Source organism: Hemiscyllium ocellatum, chromosome 36 (assembly GCF_020745735.1).
Source record: "Hemiscyllium ocellatum isolate sHemOce1 chromosome 36, sHemOce1.pat.X.cur, whole genome shotgun sequence".
NCBI classification, from domain to species: Eukaryota; Metazoa; Chordata; class Chondrichthyes; order Orectolobiformes; family Hemiscylliidae; genus Hemiscyllium; species Hemiscyllium ocellatum.
In genome coordinates, this window is record NC_083436.1 from 5,717,136 (window position 1) to 5,739,956 (window position 22,821).

General features: G+C 40.7%; 1 protein-coding gene across 1 annotated transcript in view; it reads left to right on the plus strand.

Annotated features, from left to right (window-relative positions):
• The window catches only part of rxfp1 (relaxin family peptide receptor 1), a 169,503-nt gene that overhangs the window by 67,244 nt on the left and 79,438 nt on the right, over positions 1 to 22,821 (plus strand). Inside the window, 4 exon segments of the mRNA XM_060851437.1 lie at positions 1,321 to 1,389; positions 2,422 to 2,571; positions 8,465 to 8,570; positions 17,616 to 17,687. Of these exon segments, the coding sequence (XP_060707420.1) occupies positions 1,321 to 1,389; positions 2,422 to 2,571; positions 8,465 to 8,570; positions 17,616 to 17,687 (397 nt within the window).

The window sequence follows — 22,821 nt, forward strand, 5'->3', positions numbered from 1 at the left end:
GCACGAGAATTCCTAGAAGCATGGCATTCCAACCAGAACTCTATCAACAAACACCCCCTGAGAAAAGCAACAGGAAGTGACTTCTCCACAGGAAATGACATCACCAACCATAAGAGACCCATACAAATAAATAGAAAGCCGGAATTTTGAGCATTGCATTGCCTGAGGCTCCCTGAAGATGAACCTTCCAGCTCAGTGAGCAAACCTATATCCACTTCTCATCTCCTTTCAGAATAAACTGTTTATTCCCCATAATACTTAATAGCAACCATTCCTTTTGGGAGCTCGATGACTGTGTCCCTTATTGAGGTCTGTTAATAAATGGAAATTTGTTATTGTCATGGAAATTTTGGAGGTAGTTGAGTGTACTATATTATTTAATTTGGATAAATGCGAGGAATTGCATTATGGTAAAATGAACAAAGGCAGAACTTATCCAATTAAAAGTAGGACCTTGGGCAGAGTTGTAGTACAGAGAGACCTAGGGGTGCAGGTACATAATTCTTTCAAGTTTGCATCACATATAGATAGGGTGATTAAGAAGGTGTTTAGCATATTTGCCTTCATTGCTCAACCCTTTGAGTATAGGAGTTGGGTGCTATGTTGAGGTTGTATTTGAAATTGCTGAGGCCTGTTCTGGAGTACTGTGTCCAGTTCTGGTTGCCCTATTATAGGATAGATATTATTAAGCTGGAGAGGATTCAGAAGAGATTTACCAGGAGGTTACTGGGAATGGAGTTATAAAGGAGAGGCTGGATACCTGGGACCTTTTTCACTGGGGTGAAGGATGTTGAGGGGTGACCTTATAGAGATTTATAAAATTGTGAAGGGTATAAATAAGGCAAACAGCAAGTGTTTTCTCCCTCGAGTAGGGGCTTTCAAGACTACGGCCATATTTTTAAGGTAAGAGGAGATAGATTTAAAAAAGACATGCGGGGCAATTATTTTACACAGGGAAGGGTTTGTGTGCGGAATGAACTTCCAGAGGAACTGATGGATATGGGTACAATTACAATGTTTAAAAGACACTTCGATAAGTGCATGAATGAGAAATGTTTGGAGGGATATGGGGCAAATGCAGGCATGTAGGACTAATTTAGTTTGGACTTATGGCTGGCATGAACTGTTTGGACCGGAGTCTATTTCTGTACTATTTGACTGTGACTCTATAAAATAAGTTGCTGGAATCCAAGGCCTTTTCAACATTCTATGAACCATTTTACATATTTAGACTTAGCATGAGGCTTGCACTATTACATCTCTACTCAGAATCTCTCCACATCATATGATTTCTTACATCGTTACTATTTTCATATTCAGGTATTAGCCCTTTACGTTATCTCCACCCCTTGCCTTTGTATGATGTTTACATCCTCCTGAGAGAACTGGGTGAGTTGGAGACGAGATGGGATTGAGTTTGCGATGTACAACATTTTTACAATTCACTTGGCCCCAACTCTTCTCTTATTGTGTGTTAAAATGATCTTGTATTTCCTGAGGAGTATGTGACTGCCTTCTTCCTATAAAAATGTGTACCTCATGGCATTCTATACCGAAACATATTTGTCAGTTACATAACCATTCTACAGATTTAAAAAAAATGTCTATCTGCATTGTGGTGTTCTGTTCCTTTTTCTAATGAATATTCATATGAATATAATGATAATCCTCTTGCCAACCAATCAATATTGTCCTATCATTCAGTAAAAATATTGATATCCTTTTATTTTAATATTTCTTGAGCATTATCCTTATGAGTTCAAGACAAAAAAAGCTTCAATTTAATGTATCTTTTACAGCATTATTAAAGTGGAAATTATTAAGTTATTTAGGAATAGAACACTGAAATACAATTTAGTCCCAGTATGGATACAGATGCATAATTGCATCCTAAATATCTGTTCTCATTCCTGGTCCCACAAAGCCAAAAACGTCCTCAGTCCTTTTTTGAACAGCCTCTAGAAAACTAACACTGGACAAAGGCTGACATGTGAATGGATCCCTGCCTAATTTCCTCTCTCATCTTCTGCCCACCCCTTGCATTAATGCTGTTAAATAGGAGAAAAGGCAAAAAAAAGGCCTTTGCCTTGTTTTAGTAACATGTAGATCAGTGTATGTATGTCCCAATGAGACCTGAAGTTGTACCTGTAGCCTAATTCTCCAAACTCATGAGTGATGAATTCCTGCAGGGATTTTCTGGAACAACATTATTTGATATATACCATTTTTATGTGGTTGCTGCCTTCTGCCTTCAACCCCCCAAGAAAACATATCCACCTTCATTTGACACAATGTATCAACCTTCTCATTTTGTTTTCTATCATGTCATTATGCCATTACTGACACATACACTTGAGGTAAGAATGATACTAGTGATGAAATTATTTTATTAAATGGACTGTTTTCTTCCTATGTTTGCAGTTGCTTTAAATTACTTGGAGCTGCATAAGGAACATACTGGATGTCCTCTAGGATATTTTCCTTGTGGAAACATTTCAAAATGTTTGCCACAAATTCTCCACTGCAATAGTGTGGATGACTGTGGAAATAAAGCCGACGAACAAGATTGTGGTATGTAAATAATTAACTACATTCTTCTGTCAGAGGATGTATTGCTCCGAATGTCTAGCTTTAGTTGCATGTGCATTTCACTGTCACTATCAAACAGCCTAAAGAAGTGTGATTTTAACTTGGCAAAGGGGATGGCACAGACTTTGTCATGCTGTAGATAAAGATGTTCTGCCACTGCTTCCTGCGCCCATAACATTCTGTAGCCTTTATGAACAAGGTCATTTTCCTGGTATGCATTTGAGAACGCGGCAAGACTATGGAAGTCCACAAGCTCGCCACAATACATTCAAAAGTACACACAAGAATACAGGAAACTGAAGCAGTAATAGACCATATGACCCCACTAGGGTCTGCTTTGTTATTCAGTAAGGTTATGACTGCTCTGTCATTCAGTAAAGATTATGACTGACCTGATTATGGCCTTAACTCCAGTTTCCTGCCTACTGTTCATCAGCTTCCACATACTTACAATGCTACAAGGTTGATCTGCAAGTTTGGTGCTTGGTCCTTTGAGTAGTGCTCCTATAAATCAGTTAAGGAGGGAATTTGTGACATCAAAATGATGTCCCATCAGAAACGTCTGGCATCTGCTGGTGTTGCTCAAGTGGGGCTATTCCAGAAGCAAAAGGGCATAATTGAATGAAGGAAATTGGCCACAAACCTGGTATTTCCTGTATATAACACCATACCCACAGCACCATGTTTAAGTCTTAACTTCACTAAAATGACCTTGCAAGCCAAGTGATTGTAGTCAAGCAGGCAGTGCTCAGTTATCTGCTCAAGGGCAATAAAGACTGACCTTGTTAGTAATGCTCATCATCCTGTAAATGGGTGATGAAAAGAATCTCTAATCATTTCATGAAGTGAAGTATTGGCACCATTTAAGAAAATCTCCTCTAGCAACCTCTACCCATTTGAAGATTTATAAAGTTTCAGCATACCTTCCTTATACTTTGTAAAACCAAGAAACCAATTAAGTTTTTGTTAAATCTTTTGTCCTTATAATATCCACCTCGCTCTCCCTGTTCCTGCATCTCCTTTAATACTGTAGGTCTTTCAAATACATGAAGCTTAGCTCCACTTTTTCAATCCCTTTAAAGAAGTCAGGCAGCTTTGATCAAGGCAGATGTCAGTCCTATCTGTTCAGGCTTCTTCAGTAGTTACAACAGACACTTTACAGAATTTATTCCTTTTTCAATGCACACTTCTTTACAACAACCTCCTTGTTTGACCAGAAAGAACAGGTTTTCTCTGCCCAGCCTCACCATTGCCATTTCCATTTCATTTGTTTTGTCCACTCTGACCCTTCTTCTAGGACTTTAAGTAAAGCCACTGCTAATGAAGTGAGTGTTCATACAGTTCACAATGTGAGGGTGCAATATCAGAAGTTAGTGAGACCCAAGGTTCAATTTTGGGTAAGCCTCAGATATTTGGTTGGGTGTATAATTTATCAGAATGGAATCTGCCCAGAACCAAAATTCTGCACTTAATTTTCACGTTTTCATTCAATAACATGATTTTAAAAATGTTCAAGTGTTAAACTTCTCTCTAAAGCATGCTGAAGGATTTCTTTATCCATTAGTTTTCAGGGTCAGCTCTCATTGCTTCATGTATTGCTTCACATAATTTGTGAACATATATCTCTGTATCTGAATTAATTTTGTGCTGTGTTTAAAAAATGCTTTCTCAATTGTAGATGACAGCAATGGATGGTCTAAGCTTTTTGAGTTATATTATGGAAGAAGTTCAAAATATGAAACACCATTTACCAACTGCTGTAAGTTTCTAAAAGCTTTACAAAACCTTCTTCATGAGTTGGTCAAATGTTAGTTTCTACTCAAGGAAAGGTGTTGGAGTTAGTCAGAAAGGTAGGGTTCCCTTTTGGAGAAGTCAGCTGTCCTTTGGAGAGATCAGGTTTTCTTCAAGGTTTTATAAATGTGTAGAAAAGTGGATAACTTCAGTGGAACTGTCAATCTGTCGAGTCATTTAAATCCCCAAGCCCTTTAAAATTCTGAAACATACTGACTGCTTTCAATTTCACTAGCTATCTGTTAATATAAAGCTAAGGGTTAGCTTGAAAAGATTAGTGCTGTATAACAGATTTCACAGCCTGTCATTCTCACAGCAGGGGTCTGTAACATCACAGTTTGATTCACAGGTCCAACTGTGATAAAGTCTTTGATGTTTGTTTTCATAGGAGTTTAAATACCTGAAGGAAATATTTTTAATGAATTAAATATTTGGAAAGAATTTAAATGTATTGAATGAACTTTTATAGATTAAAGTTTTTTTTAAGACAAGTGATGTATGCAGTACATACTTAGAACTTTATTTCATCTCACCATGGCTCATGCCCACAGTAAATATAGGCATGAAAGGGTAATGCAAAGGGTAGTGAATATGGGGGACATGATTTGCGTGAGTTGGCAGTGGTTTGACTTTGGTTATAAAGGGTCATTGGGTGAGTAGAGAGGCATAGTTCGAATGGAGGTTAAAAGGGTCATGGGAGGGTTCATGAGATGGCATGGATGGAACTATGAGTTTATGCGGTCTGAGCAGATGTGATGGGCAAGGGCTACGTTTTGCTTCATTGTTTTAATTACAACTAGAATAAAATCCCAGTGCACAAAAGCATTTTTAACAAGAAACCTCTGTGCCCAGCAGCTGCTGTGGCTGCCTGCTGACCATCCTCTGGGCGGTGGCCCCAACTCTTGTTAACACGAGAATGAAAGTCTGAAGATTTAATATATTTTCTCAGTAAAGAAAATTCTTCTTCAATGGCCTCGAAAATCCATTGTTGGTATTTGTGGCATCACCATGGATTATCATTGGTACACCATATAGTTGTAATACCAACAAGTTATTGACCATGGGATTATAATCTTTCCTCCCCTTTTCTTGTCAATGATCTTAACTTTGATCGCCACATTACAAACAAAGAAAGAACTATACCGTATAGGAACAGGCCATTTGGCCCTCCCAGCCTGCCACAACACATTTTGCTGTTCTGTATGAAAACTGTCTTCACTTACAGAATCCGTAACCCTCTACTCTGTTCCTATTCATGTTTCCCTCCAGGTGCTTCTTGAATCCTCCTATTGTGTCTGCTTCCACCACCTCCTCTGGCAGTGTATTGCAGACACTCATCAACCTTTGTATGACAAACTTGCCTCGCACATCTCTTTTAAACTGCCATCCCACACCTTGAACCTGTGTCCCCTAGTAATTGACTCCTCAACCCTGGGAAAAAGCCTCATATTTTCCACTCAATTCATGCCATTCGCAATCATCAAATCTTCTATCAAGTTTCTGCTTAACCTTTTGCATTCCAACTTTGTCTATCCAACCTTTCTGCATAACTTAAAATCCCCCATACCAGACAACATCCTGGTAAACCTTTTCTGTACCTTGTCCAAAGCATCAACACCCTTCTTGTAGTGTGGTGACCAGAATTATATGCAATATTTCAAGTGTGACATAACTAAAGTTCTGTAAAGCTACAGCATAACCTGCCTATCCTTATACTCAATGCCCCTTCCCATAAAGGCCAATACTGTATAGACTTTTTTTACTACCTTTTCTACTTACAATGCCACCTTCAGTGATCTGTGGACCTGCATACCCAGATCCCTCTGCAGATCAATACTTCTAAGGGTTCTGCCATTCAATATATAATTTCTATCCGTACCTTCCAAAATTCATCACCTCACAATTGTCCAGATTGAACTCCATCTGATCTTTTTCTGCCTATGCCTCCAACAGATCCTATATCCTGCTGACAATCCTCCTCACTAGCTACAACTCCGTCAATCTTGTATCATCTGCAAACTTATTAATTAGACCAGTACATTTTCTTCCAAATCATTTATGTAGACTACAAACAACAGAGGTCCCAACACTGATACCTGTGGAACACTGCCAGTCACAACTTTCCATTCCAAAACGCATCCTTCCACTGTTATCCTCTGATGTCTATGACTAAGCCAGTTCTGTATCCATCTTGCCAGATCACCCTTGATACTATGTAACTTCACCTTCTGTACAAGTCTGCCATGAGGGACCATGTCAAAGGCTTTACGAAGTTTATGTGGACAACATCAATGGCTTTTCCCTCATGAATCATTTTGGTCACCTCCTCAAAAAACCCAAAGTTAGTGAGGCACAACCTTCCCTACATAAAACTATGCTGCCTATTGCTAATAACATTTGCTTCTAAATGCTTACAGATCTTGTCCTTGAGATTTTTTCTAATAATGTCCCTACCACTGATGTGAGGCTCACAGGCCTATAATTTCCTGGATTGTCCCTATTACCCTTAAACAAAGGAACAATATTGGCTATTCTCAGTAATCTGGGACCTCACCTTGTGGCCAAAAAGGATACAAAAGTGTCTGTCAATGCTCCAGCAATTTGTTCTCTCACTTCCCTCAATATTCCAGGATAGATCCCATTAGAACCAGGGACTCAGCTACTGCAGTTCTTTTTAAGATGTATAATACCTCTTCTTTTTTAATTGCAACTTGGCTTAGAAATTCGACGCTCCCCTCTGAGATCATCTTCCACCAATTCCTACTCTTTGATGAATAATTACGGTTGAATTATTGCAAAAACAGTGCTTGAGAAGCCAAGTTGGTCTTCTGATGTTCTAGCACAATATTGATAACCTGTAGAAATGTCAGTAATGAGATGACTGTACTGAACATACAATACATCTATCAATGAAAGTTAGCCCTGGCTTCCATTAATTGTGACTTATTATTTTCTAGAACTGCTCCTGTCCAGTATTACCCTCAACTGCACTCATGATCTTTCTCCCATTGGTGACCAGAAATCCTATCGGCTGCCTACCTGCATATTTAATTACACACAATCCAGAAGGTTAATTCTTAGTAATGGTGAAATCAGACAAGTGAGCAAAAGACCATTTTCTTTCATTTCTGGATCATTCATCCAAAACCACCAGTGGAATTCCCTCACCCTAAAGATAAAATTTAGATGAGCCTGGATATTGAGTGGACAAAAAAAATGAAATAAATCTTTTTCATTTCAATATCCACTGATTACATACCAGGATTTCAGAATATTGGACACAATGCCAGCATCCACAATTGTCTTATATGTAGATATTTCAGGTCAGGTAATCAGTGTATGGTATTTCCAGCTGAAAATGTGTTGCTGGTTAAAGCACAGCAGGTTAGGCAGCATCCAAGGAATAGGAAATTCGACGTTTCGGGCATAAGCCCTTCATCTGATGAAGGGCTTATGCCCGAAACGTCGAATTTCCTATTCCTTGGATGCTGCCTAACCTGCTGTGCTTTAACCAGCAACACATTTTCAGCTGTGATCTCCAGCATCTGCAGACCTAATTTTTTACCCTATGGTATTTCCAACAAAGTATGGCTGCACCTTAATGAAAAGTGTATTTCAGTAATGCATTTTCCCAGCAATTAGGCATAGTACTATTATCAGAGAATTCACAATTTACAATGAGTCTCCTGCAGTTATATGTTTAAACTATAACTATAGTTAGTGTCTTTGTCAGACTGTAAAGTGCAAATGTGCAGGCATCTGGTAAGGACGATGTGTCCTCTCCTACAATCAGTTAGCCAGCTGAAATTCATCTTGTAGGCTAAGATGTGAAGAAAGGACATTTGGAGCAAACATTAGGAACCAATTAACACAATAAAATTGCACTCCAGCTAGCTTCAGCACCTTTCTGAGAGTAAATAAGAAACCTGTGGGAAGGAATAGACTGTTTAAAATTCTATTTACGAAGTATATGGAAACGCTCTCTTTCACAACAGTTAATCGATGTAAGAACATTGCGTGTGCTTCTAAAAAAAATTCAATAAATCACAAAACAAATAAAATACTGTAACATTTCTTTTTGCAGTGCTTGGGAATATTTCAGAGAAATGTCAATGCAAAGGCTTGGAACTCGAGTGTGAACGTGCTGAACTATATTCCATTCCCTTGGTTTCATCCAATGTACTAGCACTGTAAGTACAGAAACATTCAGATCATCCAAGGGAGAAATAGCAGGTGAAACCCTAGGTAGCAGTGAGGTATTTGACAGTGGGTCAATGGAAGTAAGTGAGACTTCTGCTCTGGGTGGGACAGTTGACCACAAATGACTACAATACAGCTAATCAATTAGCTATGTACAGGCAGGGAGCATAGCAAGAGTAGGCAGAATCAAAGGCCTGGCTGCTATATTTAAAGGGTATCCAGACAGACATTCATTAACTTCAAACTAGAAACATCATTCTCATTCTCTGAGGAGATTTTTGGAATTGCAGGTGCTGCCACCTATTTACCCCTTGTTGAGCAAGCACAAGCACAGAGAGGGGACCCCATGGTTTGGAGGCACCTGGCTTCAGGTTCTCCCCAGGCCTATCTGGGAAAGGCAGGAGGGCATGTTTCCCAAGGAAAGCTGCAGGAGTTGCTCTTATCTGACGAAGATAGAAGTTAGAACAAGGTTTAGCACTCATGGGGCCCACTCCAGAATCTGGGTGCAATGCAAAAAGAGAATGAATAACCTGTTGTACTCCGCCAGGTTCAGTGGCACTGTGTAGACTCTGGAAAGTGGCTTTAGAAATCTGCACGTCCAGGCACGGAGTAGGGAGCGAATGCTATTCTGAAAGCCCACAAAACACCTGGAAAATTTCAGTCACCATCACAATAAAACAGAAATGTCAGCCAGTGGATAAAAGTGACTGGAAGAGCTGTCCCTTACAAATTCAATCGCTGGCTGTTACTCTCTGGCACCTAGCTGCTGGTAGGCTCAACCTATCAGCACAAATTGTGGGAGGAAAGTTACCTTAAATTGGAGGTGTATAAAGTTAAAAATCACACAACACCAGGTTATAGTCCAACAGGTTTATTTGGAAGCATGAGTGTTTGGAGTGCTCCTCTTTCATCAGGTGGAGAGTAAGATTGTAAGACTCAGAATTTATAGCAAAAGTTTACAGTGTGATGTAACTGAAATTATATGTTGAAAAAGTCCTGGATTGTTTGTTAAGTCTCATCTTTTAGAAGGACCATGTTGGTTTCAGTTCTTTCATATGTAAATCGCAAAACTTTTTTTTAAAAAGTTACATTCCCAAGTGAACTTTAACAATTGGTGTCATGTCGGCCCAGATAAGGTGATGAAGGTGTTAGCACCCTGTAAGGCTGTCTGTGCCACAATGGTCAGACTGATTCTCATCGAAACAAATGATTTACAAAATCTTACATGGATTCATGCAGTTTTTGAGCAAAGTAAAATGTAATTCTGCAAGTACAAATTCACCCCACAAACTTGTGTGTAGTATGTATGTCTCCATCTGTGTCTGTGTCTGTGTGTAATGCAATGGAGTCATTTGTAGTGTGCCATGAACCCAAAGGTCCCAGTTGAGGCTATCCCTGTGGATACCGAACTTGGCGACCATCCTCTGCTCGGCCATTTTTCATTGTTGCCTGTCCCGAAGTCTGCCTTGGAGGACGGACACCTGAAGACCAGAGGTTGAATGTTCTGGACCGCTAAAGTGTTCTCCGATTGAGAGGGAACACTCCTGTATGTTGATTGTTCAGTGGTGTCCATTCATCCATTGCAGTAGCCTGTGTTTGGTCTCGCCAATGTACCATGCTTCAGGGCATCCTTGCCTGCTGCATATGAGATAGACAACATTGGCTGAGTCGCATGAGTACCTCCCACATACATGGTGGGAGGTGTCCCCACCCGTAATGGTGGTATCCATGTCAATACACTAACAGGTCTTGCAGTGTCTACTGTGATAAGGTTGCATGGTATTGTCCTGAAAGCTGTGCAGTTTGCTACGAACAGTGATCTGTTTGAGTTTGATGGCTGTTTAAAAGGTGAGAAGGGGAGGTTTGGGGAAGGTCTTGGCAAAGTGCTCATCCTCATTGATGATGTGTTGCAAGCCACGAAGAACATGGCATAGTTTTTCGGCTCCTGGGAAATACTAGACAACGAAGGGTATCTTGATGGTTGCAGCTCCTGTCTGTCTCCTGAGGAGGTCATTACAGTTCCTCACTGTGGCACATTGGAACTGGCGTTCGATGAGTTGAGCGTCATACCCTGTTCTTCTGCGGGCATCCCTGAGTACTTCCAACTGCCCTTCATGTTCCTCCTCATCTGAACAGATCCTGTGAGAGCATAGGGCTTGTCCATAGGGGATGGCTGTTTTAATATGTTTTGGGTGGAAGCTGGAGAAGTGTGGTTATCCATGGGTTTGTGGTAGAGTGAGGTGCTGAGGTGCCCATCCTTGATGGAGCTGCATGTGTCCAAGAATGAGACAGATAGTAGAGAGTAGTCCATGGTGAGTTTGATGGTGGGATGAAACATGTTGATATCACTGTGTAGTTTTTTCAGTGACTCCTCTCCGTGGGCCCAGAGGAAGAAAATGTCATCAATGTACCTGGTATATAGTGTTCATTGGAAGTCCTGCGTAGAGAAGAAGTCTTGTTTGAACCTGTGCATGAAAATATTGGCATATTGGGGTGCACATTTGGTCCCCATGGCTGTTCCATGTGTCTTGATGAAGAACTGGTTATCAAAGGTGAAGACATGATCAATGATAAAGCGGATGAGTTGTAGGATGGTGTTTGGAGATTGGCAGTTGTTGGTGTTGGGAACTGAGGCTGTTGCCGCGATGCCACTGTTGTGGGGGATGATTAAATTAGATTACTTACCGTGTGGAAACAGGCCCTTCGGCCCAACAAGTCCACACCGACCCGCCGAAGCGCAACCCACCTATACCCCTACATTTACCCCATTACCTAACACTACGGGCAATTTAGCATGGCCAATTCACCTGACCCGCACATCTTTGGACTGTGGGAGGAAACCGGAGCACTCGGAGGAAACCCACGCAGACACGGGGAGAATGTGCAAACTCCACACAGTCTGTCGCCTGAGTCGGGAATTGAACCCGGGTCTCAGGTGCTGTGAGGCAGCAGTGCTAACTGCTGTGCCACCGTGCCGCCCGTATGGTGGTGTAGAGCGCTGAAACCTCCATTGTGTCAGAGGAATGTTCCCAGTTTGATTGGTCCATGGTTGCTGAGTTTCTGTAAGAAATCTTTAGAGTCATGACCGAAGCTGGAGATCCCCTTTACAAAGGGTTTTAATATGCCTTCGACATAGCCAGAGAGGTTCTCACATAGGGTACCATTGCCTGATATGATGGGATGTCCTGTTGTATTGGCTTTGTGCATCTTCGGAAGATAGTAGAAGTCACCTACATGAGAAGTACGTGGGATGAGTACGCGTAGGGAATTCTGAAGAACTGGGTCCAATGTCCTGATCAATGTGTTTAGTTCATGGGTGTGCTGTTTGGTCGGATCGGCTGGTAGTCATCAGTAGTGTTCCTGGTTGTTCAGTTGTCGGTACACTTCCTTGCAGTAATCTGTTCTATTCCGCTTGACGATGGCTCCTCCTTTATCTGCTGGATTGATGACATGTTGTGATTGGTTTTGAGAGCATGGATGGCATTGTGTTGTGATTTGATGTTCTGCTGTCACTCATGGGTACGGCTGATGAATCTGGCATTTATATATTTCCTAACAGTTTGATCACACCTGTCAAGCTCAGGGCAGCGGTCCTCCGCTGGGGTCCAAGTTGACTCCTTCTTTGGTCGATCCTCTACAGATCCCGGTGATGACTGTTCGGGTTCGTTGGGTGGGCTCATGGGGATCACTGTGTCTGTGAGAGGCTGTGTGTATGTGTGTAAGTCTGAGTATAAAAGGGGTTTAAGTCTATGAGAGGGTGTGTGTTGTGAGAGTAGTGTAGTGGGGTCACCTGTAGTGTGACATGAACCCAAGGTCCCGGTTGAGGCCATCCCCATGGGTGCCGAACTTGTTATCAGCCTCTGCTGGGCCACTTTTCGTTGTTACCTGTCCTAAAGTCCGCCTTGGAGGATGGACTCCTGAAGGTCCGAGGTCGAATGTGCTGGACCCTTGAAGTGTTCTCCGACTGCTGGGAGGGAATACTCCTGTCTGTTGATTGTTGTGCGGTGTCCATTCATCTGTTGCCGTAGCCTCTGTTTGGTTTTACCAATGTACCATGTTTCAGGGCATCCTTGCCTGCAGCATGAGATAGACAACATTGTCTGAGTCACATGTGTATCTGCCACGTACGTGGTGGGAGATGTCCCCACATGTAATGTAGTGGTGTCCATGTCAACACTCTGACATGTCTTGCAGTGTCTACTGTAACAAGGTTGTATGGTATTGTCCTAAAAGCCAGGCAATTTGCTACAAGCAATGACCATTCAATCACAACATCTTCACCTTTGACAACCAGTCCTTCATCAACTGGTAGCTATGCCCCCTTGTACAAGCTGACTTCATCATCCTAGGAAAAAAGACTTTCACTGTCTACCCTATCTAATACTCTGATCATCTTGTATGTCTCTATCAAATCCACACTTAGCCTTTTTCTTTCCAGTGAGAACAGACCCAAGTCTGTCAAGCCTTTCCTCATAAGACCTTCCCTCCAGACCAGGCAACATTCTGATAAATCTTCTCTGCACCTTTTCGAATGCATCCGCATCTTTTCTCTAATGGACGACCAGAACTGTACACAATATTCCAAGTGTGGCTGCAGTAACATTTTGTATAGTTGCAACATCCCTGTACCAATAAAACCTAACACACAGTAGGCCTTCTTAACAGCATGATCAACCTGTGTGCCAGGTTGCTGCCAGGTCAGGGCTGCTGGAGCTGTTCCTGTCATGGCCTTTGATGAGCAGCCTGAAAAGAAGCGAGGGAAAGAGGCTTGAAAAGGCAATGTGGTAGGGGATTTGCAAAGGATGGGGGAGAAGATAGACAACTTTAATTTCTGTACATAAAGAAATAATCAACTAATTGGGAGCTTCTGGAAAAGTAAAATCATTGAGGCAACAGATGTAAAATACAAATGGATGTAAAATCCCTAGATTTAGGTTCTGAAGATATTACATGTGGGTCACATGTAGTGGGTGCTATTATAATGAACATTGTGTTAATTTTTAAATCTGAATTTGAGGTTAAGATCTATGATGCAGTAAAATGGTAGCAACTGCCTAGTTAGAATATTCCAGTTTTGTGCATAAATAGTGGAAGCTATGACTTCACCAGTCTTTGGACTTTGGCTAGTGACTATTTTTTGCCATGAAAGTGTGTGTCAGTGCTTATGAAATAAATGTTTGTTGCTGACTTAAGCATTTTGTCATATGTTAATTTAAATATCACTGCCAATGAAATTAACTCTTTTCTGATCTTTTGTGGCTTTAAATTTGATGGATCATTTTTAATTATTGAAGATATTGATTCATTCTTATGTTGGTTTTGCGCAACTAGAAATACACTATACATCAACATAAGTACAGAAGACATTGTTACTACATGCTTAAATCATCTATAAAATGAGCTAGTGAACAAAAGGAGCCTCTGAAAAATGAAACATAAACCCTGAAAATAAAAAAAAGGCCTCAAAGTAAAATTGACACCATTTGCAATGACTATATTTTGGTGGCTACTTTTTGATTTTCAAGGACCCCTTTTTCATTCTCATTAAGTCAATAATTGGATGATACCATCATGTGACAAAATTACCTTCTGTACTTGTATAGACATCTGGTTGTTTGAATTCACAGAAGTAGAATTAGATAAATTCATCAATATCCTCAATCATTATGAACAACCATTAAAATTAAAGCTGCACACAAGAAATATCTTAATTTCCTACATATAACAGTATTTCAGTTGTGTCACAGATTGAGTGAAAACATTTTTGATTATGTCTCTCTATCCATATATTTGGGGACTATTTTAAAACACATTAAACAGCCCAGTAAAGGTAGCTGTGACAGCCATTTGACTGAATTTAGCATTAAGTTCCAGAACCTTCTCAGAAGTCAACATCAGCCAGATAATCAATACGCTACGTATCTCTTGGTGGGTCTAGAATACTATTTATAATGTTATAAGAAAAAAGTCCTTTATGATAGAATTGAAAGTAATGTTGATCTTACAAAATGATGTGTTCACGATTTGCCAGCTATGGCCTAACGTTAGAAGAGATTCACTACGACTTTGCCAAGGCTGGAGCAATTCAACCTTGAAGAAAGACCAGATAGACTGTTTTCCTTAAAGCAGTGAAGACTGAAAGGGATCTGGTTGGAGTGTACACAGCTCTGAGGGACATGGACAGGGTAGAAAGGAAGAAGCTATTCTCCTTGGTAGAGGGTCAGTAGCCAGGGAGTACAGTTTGGGGTAAGGAGCAGCAGGTTTAGAGTCATAGCAATGTACAGGGGATTTGAGCAAAAATTGTTTAACCCAGAAGTTTGAGGGTATCTGGAGCTGACTGATAAAAAGGATGGTAGAGGTTGGACGACTCCAGATTTTTAAGAACTATTTAGATGAGCACTTGAAATGCCAGAGTACAAGCATTCAGGTCAAGTGCTGGAAAATTGGATTCTTACTGATGGATGTTTGATGACCAGCATGGATACAGTGGGCCAAAGGGTCTCTTTTTGTGCTTTAATAACTCTAAGGCTTGATGACATTTAACCTCTGAAATGGGCTGTAGACAGTTGGCTATCTACAGTGTGAGCCTTTGTCTCAATGGTAGCTGCTTCTCCCCTGTAGATGGCTTGGTTACATGACTCCCACATTACTGAATCCTTTTTAATTATGTAATTTTGAAATAACCATTGGATTAGGGGCCAGTGCAGTTTCATACAGCATCTACTGGCAATATTAATACTCTTAAATCCAGGACAAAGGATCATCTTCAAGCCTGTAAAAAGCAGCCAACATGGGTGTCTTCTGTGAGTAAAAATTTCTTTCATCCAAATGGTGAGGCAAAAGTCACGTTTCATATCTACACCTCTTCAGAAGACTTTTGAAGAGATTTTTAAAGGAAAGAAACTGCCAACAACTGTCCAACTGCTGGCTAGATCTTCGGCTATCCTCACGAAGGGATTTCAGATTGTAAACTTGAACTTTGGATCCATCTTAAAAACAAGAATGATGTTAACTGGTTTTGAAAACTGAAAACTAATTCATATATGTTTTCTACCTGAAATTCTTACTAATTGAAAAATTTCTTTATCCTTTTGTTTATGGTGCATAAGTCTGTCTGTGTTGTGAAGCATTCTCCTGCATCGGAGGGTGGTATGATGGCTCAATTACTGCCTAACCACACCAGGGTCCTGGGTTCAATTCCACCCTTGGTGACTGTCCATGTGGAGTTTGCACATTCTCCCTGTGTCTGTGTGGATTTGCTCCAGTTTCCTCCAATAGTCCAAAGATATGCAGGTTAGGTGGATTGGCAATAGGATAGTGTAAGGGAGTAGGTCTGAGTGGGATACTCTTCAGAGGTCTATGTGGACTTGATGGGCTGAGTGGCCTGGTTCCATGCTGTAGGGATTATATGAAGAGTGTGGAATAAACCTTACTTCTGATTTAATTTACCACATTGTTGTTGGGGTTCCTACAAAGCCAGAATCCTCCATATCAGAGGGAATGGCAGAAATACGCCCTCACTGTTAAAACAAAGGGAAAACTTAAATTGCAATCTTCTTCTTGAGAAATGGAGAAAATGGTAAGGAGATTTGTTTTAAAAGTCACAATCTGTCCATAACAGCAATTCAGATCAGACAACAGTGATAAGTTGGCAACAAATGTCTATTTTTTTAAAATAAGATTTTTTTAAGAACCCTTCTAAGCCATCATCTTCCACAGAGTACTGAGGTCAGAGTTAAAGCATTTTCATTGTGTAAGCTGGAAGATTTAACTTATTAGTTATTATCCTTTTTACTGCATCTCAGATATGAGTGTCAGATTTGAGTTGAACAATTGACAATGTTTTTCTCCATATTGAATGGGGTTGGTGACGATTCGTCGCAGCACATTCGCTGACGCTGATTAGCCACTGCCAGTTCTCCACCAGTGCTTCTCCATTAGGGTCATTTGACCTCTGGAGACTACTCGCCACCGGAAAACATGTATATGTAGTGATTGTTTTTCCCTCCCGCCTGTTCTTTCATACTTCAGTGTCCTTTATTTATACAACAACATAGTACATATTGATTAAGAAAAAGGTGAAATAAATATCATTTTATTGGTTTATACATAAAACTGAGTTACAAACACTTGCAGTGGCGAATCGTCCTAGGCGGTGAAAGGGTAGTGGCTAATCAGTGGTGGCGAATAGTCCCATCCCGATTGAATGAGTGCAGGCATCGGTGATTTAAAATTTCCTGGCTAATTCAGTATTTCCTGATTTTAAAGTTTTAAACCTTTCAAGCAGCTTCCCTTTCCCTCCCTCACTTGTATTCTCATCCTCTTCCCCCGGTGGCCTGCCCTGTCACCTTTGCAGCCATGCCCTCAACCTTACAGCCACCACCTCTTTCCATTCTCGCAGCCACTCTCTCCTCATCCTGTTTGTTTCCTTCCTCTGTGTACCTCCTGAAGCCTATTTTTCTCCACCTCAACTTCTTCCACTACACTTTTGCAGCCTTCTCTTCAACCCCACTTCCACCAGCAAATGGCTATTTTTTCCATGATCTTCCTCCTAGCTCCTCCAGTAGCTGACTTCCTTTCATGTCCTTTCAGAATAGTCCTGCTCAGTGTTGCTTCAATGGCAGAGTGTTCTTTCCCACGTTTGGTGCTGAGAAGCTTGCCAGTGAATGGAAGGGACCTAGCCTCTGACTCCTCATAGGTTCTGTCCATTCTATGCTGGAGGCAACTTTACTCTGGTTGGCACTGGCACAATTGAATTTTCACAGCAGTTAAAGGAATTTAGGGGATGGGATATTTCCAACAACCCTATGTGTTGATATAGATATATCCAAAAAATGGCTTCCTGGCACTTGCTCTTGAGAAACTTTATCAATTTTAAAACTTCTGAGAGCTTTGTAATTTCACTCCATCCCATCCAGAAGCTTATTTTTGTCCTTCCACACAATTAAGTTTCATCACCCACCAGCCTTCCCACTCCTGGGACTAACCAAAATTCTACCCAATGTGCCTTCACTTCATTTCTTTCTCTGATTCAGGAGACTGCCAGTCAATAGGCTAAGAAAACTTCATGCTGATTGCTTTACCAACTATCAAGACCTTCGAGAGATGTAAGTATGCACAAGACTAAAAAAAACTATTATATATGCTTTGGCTGTGATTACTTTTGGGAATCATTAGTTCAGATTTTGCTAGGAGCACTGAAGGAACAGATTGTACCGTTTGCCTCACATGAAGGGGAGGGAGGGTCCTGTAGTATTGACAGTGACTAATAATCCAGAGACCCAGATGATATCCCATGGACTGGTGTTTGGCAAAGAGTAGGATATGAATTCAATAAAGTCTGGAACCCAGTCTAATAATGACCATGAAACTGTTGTCAATCATTAATGAACAGGCGAGTTTTTTCCAATGTCCTTTAGGAAGGAAACCGCTGTCGTTACCTCTTCTGGCCTGGATGTCACTTCAGACACAGCAATGTGTTTGACTCATAACTGCTCTCTGGGCAGGTAGGTAGGGGCAATAATTGTAGGCCTAGTCAGCAATGCTCACATCCAGTGAATGGATTAAAAGTATATAGTTATTTAATTCAGTACATTTCACTGCAAAGCATCTGCAGAGAAAATGAGCAGGACTAGTACAGGGAGGCTCTTCAAACAATCATATTGAAGAATCTCAATGAGACAGTCTCAAAGCAGAAAGTAAAAAAGCTCAGTCATAAATTATATTTCAATTTCAGGAAGGAAAATAAAAGGTTGGGACACATACATGGAATTGAGGAAGTGACATAAATAAAAACTTTAACTAAAAAATGTTTTTAATTGCCACCAATAATTTTCTTTTGAAGGGAGAATGGCCTCAAATTTGTAAACTTGATTTTTTTCCAAGCAGGGCACTGTTCAACTATAATTAGCATTTAGTACACTATTAGAAACTTATTCTTGATTACATATGCCCGACTTCCTTCATCTGCCTTTAATGTGAGACTAATAGATAATTATCCAAAGTTAAAGTCCTGTCGCGATTTCTGTGGAGGTTCCAGTGGCAGAGACTACAACAGAGCAATCTGTGAAGGAACAAGATAATTATGAAAGTAACCTGTAGATTTCTGCATTTAACAATACCTGCACATGCAGAAGCTGCTGCCAATTTTACTATGTAATGATGGCAAGTATTACAACTTCACTTTCACCAGGCAGCAGGGTTGTTATTGGGACATTTTATGGTTATGCATGGTTCTATTCCTTCTCAAATTGACCATTGGAAAATTGAATGAAACCCAATAATTAATTTAAAACAAGATATTTAACTCCCATTAAATCCATCCATAATTTGCCATGTCCTCAATTTTTTCAATTTCTGTTGAAATTACAGCAGCCACAAGTACATTGCAATGCAGTTTATCCACTTTCCTGCCTGCCAAGCTAGAATTTTACTGAGTCTGGATGCTAGTGATAAATTGCTGGAATAGCTTTAGTAAAGAGAGGTGGACTTTTTTTTCCTAGGGATCAGAAAGTCCTGAACTTGATCGGCCAGCAACTCTAACCTTTTAGCATGCACAATTTAAACTGCTGGACTGACCCACCCCTTCCACTTTCCAAAATTGCAACAGTGGTGGAATGAGGTCCTCAAATGGCAACAAGTTTAATTTTAAATAAAATCTTTCCAGTGTTTGTGAACACAGTGTTTGTAAACATTGGTGAAAGTTGTCAAAAGATTGATAGTAGACTAAGCCTAAAATGTCAGTAAGCATTTCACCCAAAACCTTTGTTTTAAGTGCACAGCCCAGTGTGGAACTGATTGTGGAAACATTGGAGACAGACAAAATCAGTTCGGTCTGTGTTGTTGCCTAGGGGCCTGTGTTGAAAGTGGACTTTTTGAACACTTTAAAATGATAAGAGAATGGGCCCCTACCATACGGAACAGTTCAGATGAATAATTACTCACAATTTCACCCGTAAATTACACCAAACTATGTTACCAACAAAAAAGTTTCTGAAATTTCACAACTGAAATTTGACAGGTTAACATCTATAGTATAATGTTGCATGTTAAATAATTGAACCATTCCCAGCATAACGTAGTATCTTAGGATGATAGTACTACAAAATTAAAGGAGGGAAGATTATAGTAACTGGAGAACATTGTTTGATTCAGGTTCCCAATGAGTTCTGCTCCAACCCACCTAAAACTATTTTGTATAATACAGAGCCATACACAAGCTGAATCAGGTTGGAGTCGTAGAGGGTGCAGAACTGCAAGTATACGCCACAGCAGCAACAAGAGACATGGTGCTCTGCTGGAATGCTAGTTTCTAAACTTAACAGATCTGTTAATATTAACATATTGAACAACACAGTGCAGCAAGAGATCCTTTTCTAAAAATTCATTCAAGGGATGAGGCTGGGCCAGCATTTATTGTCCAACCCAAGTTGCCCTGAGAAGCTGGTGTTGAGCTACCTTTTTGAACTGCTGCAATCCATTTGTAGATCCACAATGCCATTAGGGAGGGAATTCCATGGTTTTACCCAACAATAGTCAAGGAATGGCAATTTAGTTCCAAGTCAGGGTGGTGAGTGCCTTGGAGGGAAACTTGCAGGTAGGTATCTTCCCAGGCAGCTACCTTCCTTGTCCTTCTAGATGGAAGTGTTTGAGAGTTTGGAAGGTGGTATCTAAGGAACCTTGGTGAATTCTTGCATTGTATCTCGTAGATGATACACAATGCTGATACTGAGTTTTAGGAGTGGATGTTAATACATGTGGTGCCAATAGAGTCGGCTGTTCTGTCCTGGATAGTGCTAAGCTTCTTGAGTATTGTTGGAGCTGCATCCATCCAGGCAAGGTTTGCATCACACTCCTGACTTGTGTTATGATTGATGGATAGGCTTTGAGGAATCAGGTGAATTATTCACTGTAGGATTCCTAGCCTCTGATCTCCTCTTGTAGCAACTGCATTTATTTGGCAAGTCTAATCCAGTTTCTGGTCAATGGTTACCCCCAGGCTGTTCATAGTGGGGGATTCAGTGATGGTAATGTCATTGAGTATCAAAATACAATGGTTAGATTCTCTCTTATTGAAGATGGTCATTGCCTGGCACTTGTTTGGCACAAAATGTTTCTTGCCATGTGACAGCTCAAATATGGAGAAAGTGAGGAATGCAGATGCTGGAGATCAGAGCTGAAAATGTGTTGCTGGAAAAGCGCAGCAGGTCAGGCAGCATCCAAGGAGCCCTTCCTGAAGAAGAGCTCATGCCTGAAATGTCGATTCTCCTGCTCCTTGGATGTGCCTGACCTCCTGCACTTTTCCAGCAACACATTTTCAGCACAGCTCAAATATGGGCATTGCCCAGGTCTTGCTGCATTTGGGCATGAACCAGCTCAGTTTCAGAGAAGCCATGAATGGTGCTGAAAATTAAACTAAACTGTGGTCAATGAACATCTCCAAGGAAGATCATTGAACTATGGACATTGCACTGAGGAACTCCTGCAGAGGTGTCCTGGAGCCGAGATGAACTGACCTCCAACCACCACAAGCATTTTATTTTGTGCCAGGTATGACTCCAAGTGCCCTGAAGAAGATGGGAACGAGCAGCCAACTTCAATTGCTACAATCTTTCAGATATAGGGACACTAACAATGCTAACACTTTCAGGTTTCATAACATCCTTTCCATGGAAAGGAGACCAGAATTGCATGCAATATTCCAAAAGCGGCCTAACCAATGTCCTGAACAGCCACAACACGATCTCTTATGCCGAATTGTTTCAAACAAAGTAGTCAGGAGAGGAGACCTTGAGCAATTAACTAGCTTTTATTCATGGCCATGGGGAATTACATCCACGTTCGGAGAAGAGGTCTGATGCAATTCCAATGAAATACAGAATGTTACAAGTTATATAGTAAAACACAAACCCACTGCCCATTAATTACACAACCAGGGGCAGTCGTAAGGTTCACATACATGGTCGAGGTCTATATTTCTTAACGTCTACAAAACTGAACATTATCATATACTGCAGGTTCAGCTAGACTAGAACAATCAATAAGGGACAGAGTGAAACAATGCATCATTCTATGAAGCAGAACTATCTCATGGCCTGAGAAGCAGAGACAGCCTGCACCTGCAAGATCAGGCTATCAAAACAATATTCCTCAGCCAGGACTCAAACAACAGTATGGCTAGCAGGCTACATTTTCCTGCAAAAATTGCTTTGTGACAAAAATGACTTCCACACAGTTTAGAGTCAATTTTGCTCAAGTTCTCCCACAGACAGCTTAATGCTCTTTTTAACTTGATCTACCCATTGACCCTTGGAGTAGGCTTGCGGCTGGCCCCACATATATACTTTTAAATTCCAATTCTCCTCTACCATACTCAAATGCTTCTATTTTGAAATTCAGACTTCCCTGAACTAAAATTTTGTCCAGTTTCATTTTGGAAAACTGAAACTACCATCTTCCCACCTTTTCTACAGCATACCAAACTTCATACCAACTGGTTCCATCTCCTCCCCCAGCTAATGTCTCATGCTGAGCTAGACTGTTGGCATTCTGTTCTAACCCAACCGGAGTTTTCTAGCCAATAAATGCTTGATCCCAAAATTCCTCCTTCCACCTCTATAGCATTGGACAAAATCTTAATGAAATTGTTTACAATTTAGGATCAGAATCAGGTTAATTTTCAGATCCCGAAACTCCACAGCTTCAAAAGAGACAGTCAGTTTAGAGGCTACTGTCCAATTGAGGACTGGTAGGTTCCCAAGCTATATGTGGCCCCGTTACACTGGACTGACAGCAGTCCAGTGGGGAACTATTCAGTACAAAAGATGAGAATGAGAGCATCTCAAAATGGAGGCACTCTTAACATTTTCAGAAGGAGTTTAAGTAGGTCACACAGGGCTCTAAGGGGAATCAATTATTATAGATAAACTATCTCCAGAAACAAAGGCAGAGAAGTCAGCTAAAGGAAGAGGTAGATCAGGCAAAGAGTGAAAATTAGAACCAAAATCAATTAACTTTTACAGTTCATGGCAGGAGCAGAAGAGGATATGGACAGTTGTCAAGGTACCAGAAAAAGTGTGAGAGAGGGGGCGTGAATAGAACTGGTATAATAAAGATTCCACATATTCCACAAAAAGACAGGCATAGGTGGGAAACATCTGGGTACTGATAGCTATTCATTTTATTTGTAGGAGCAGAGTGGAGTTAAAAGTTGTTCACTTCAAAACCACTGACTCTCATAGC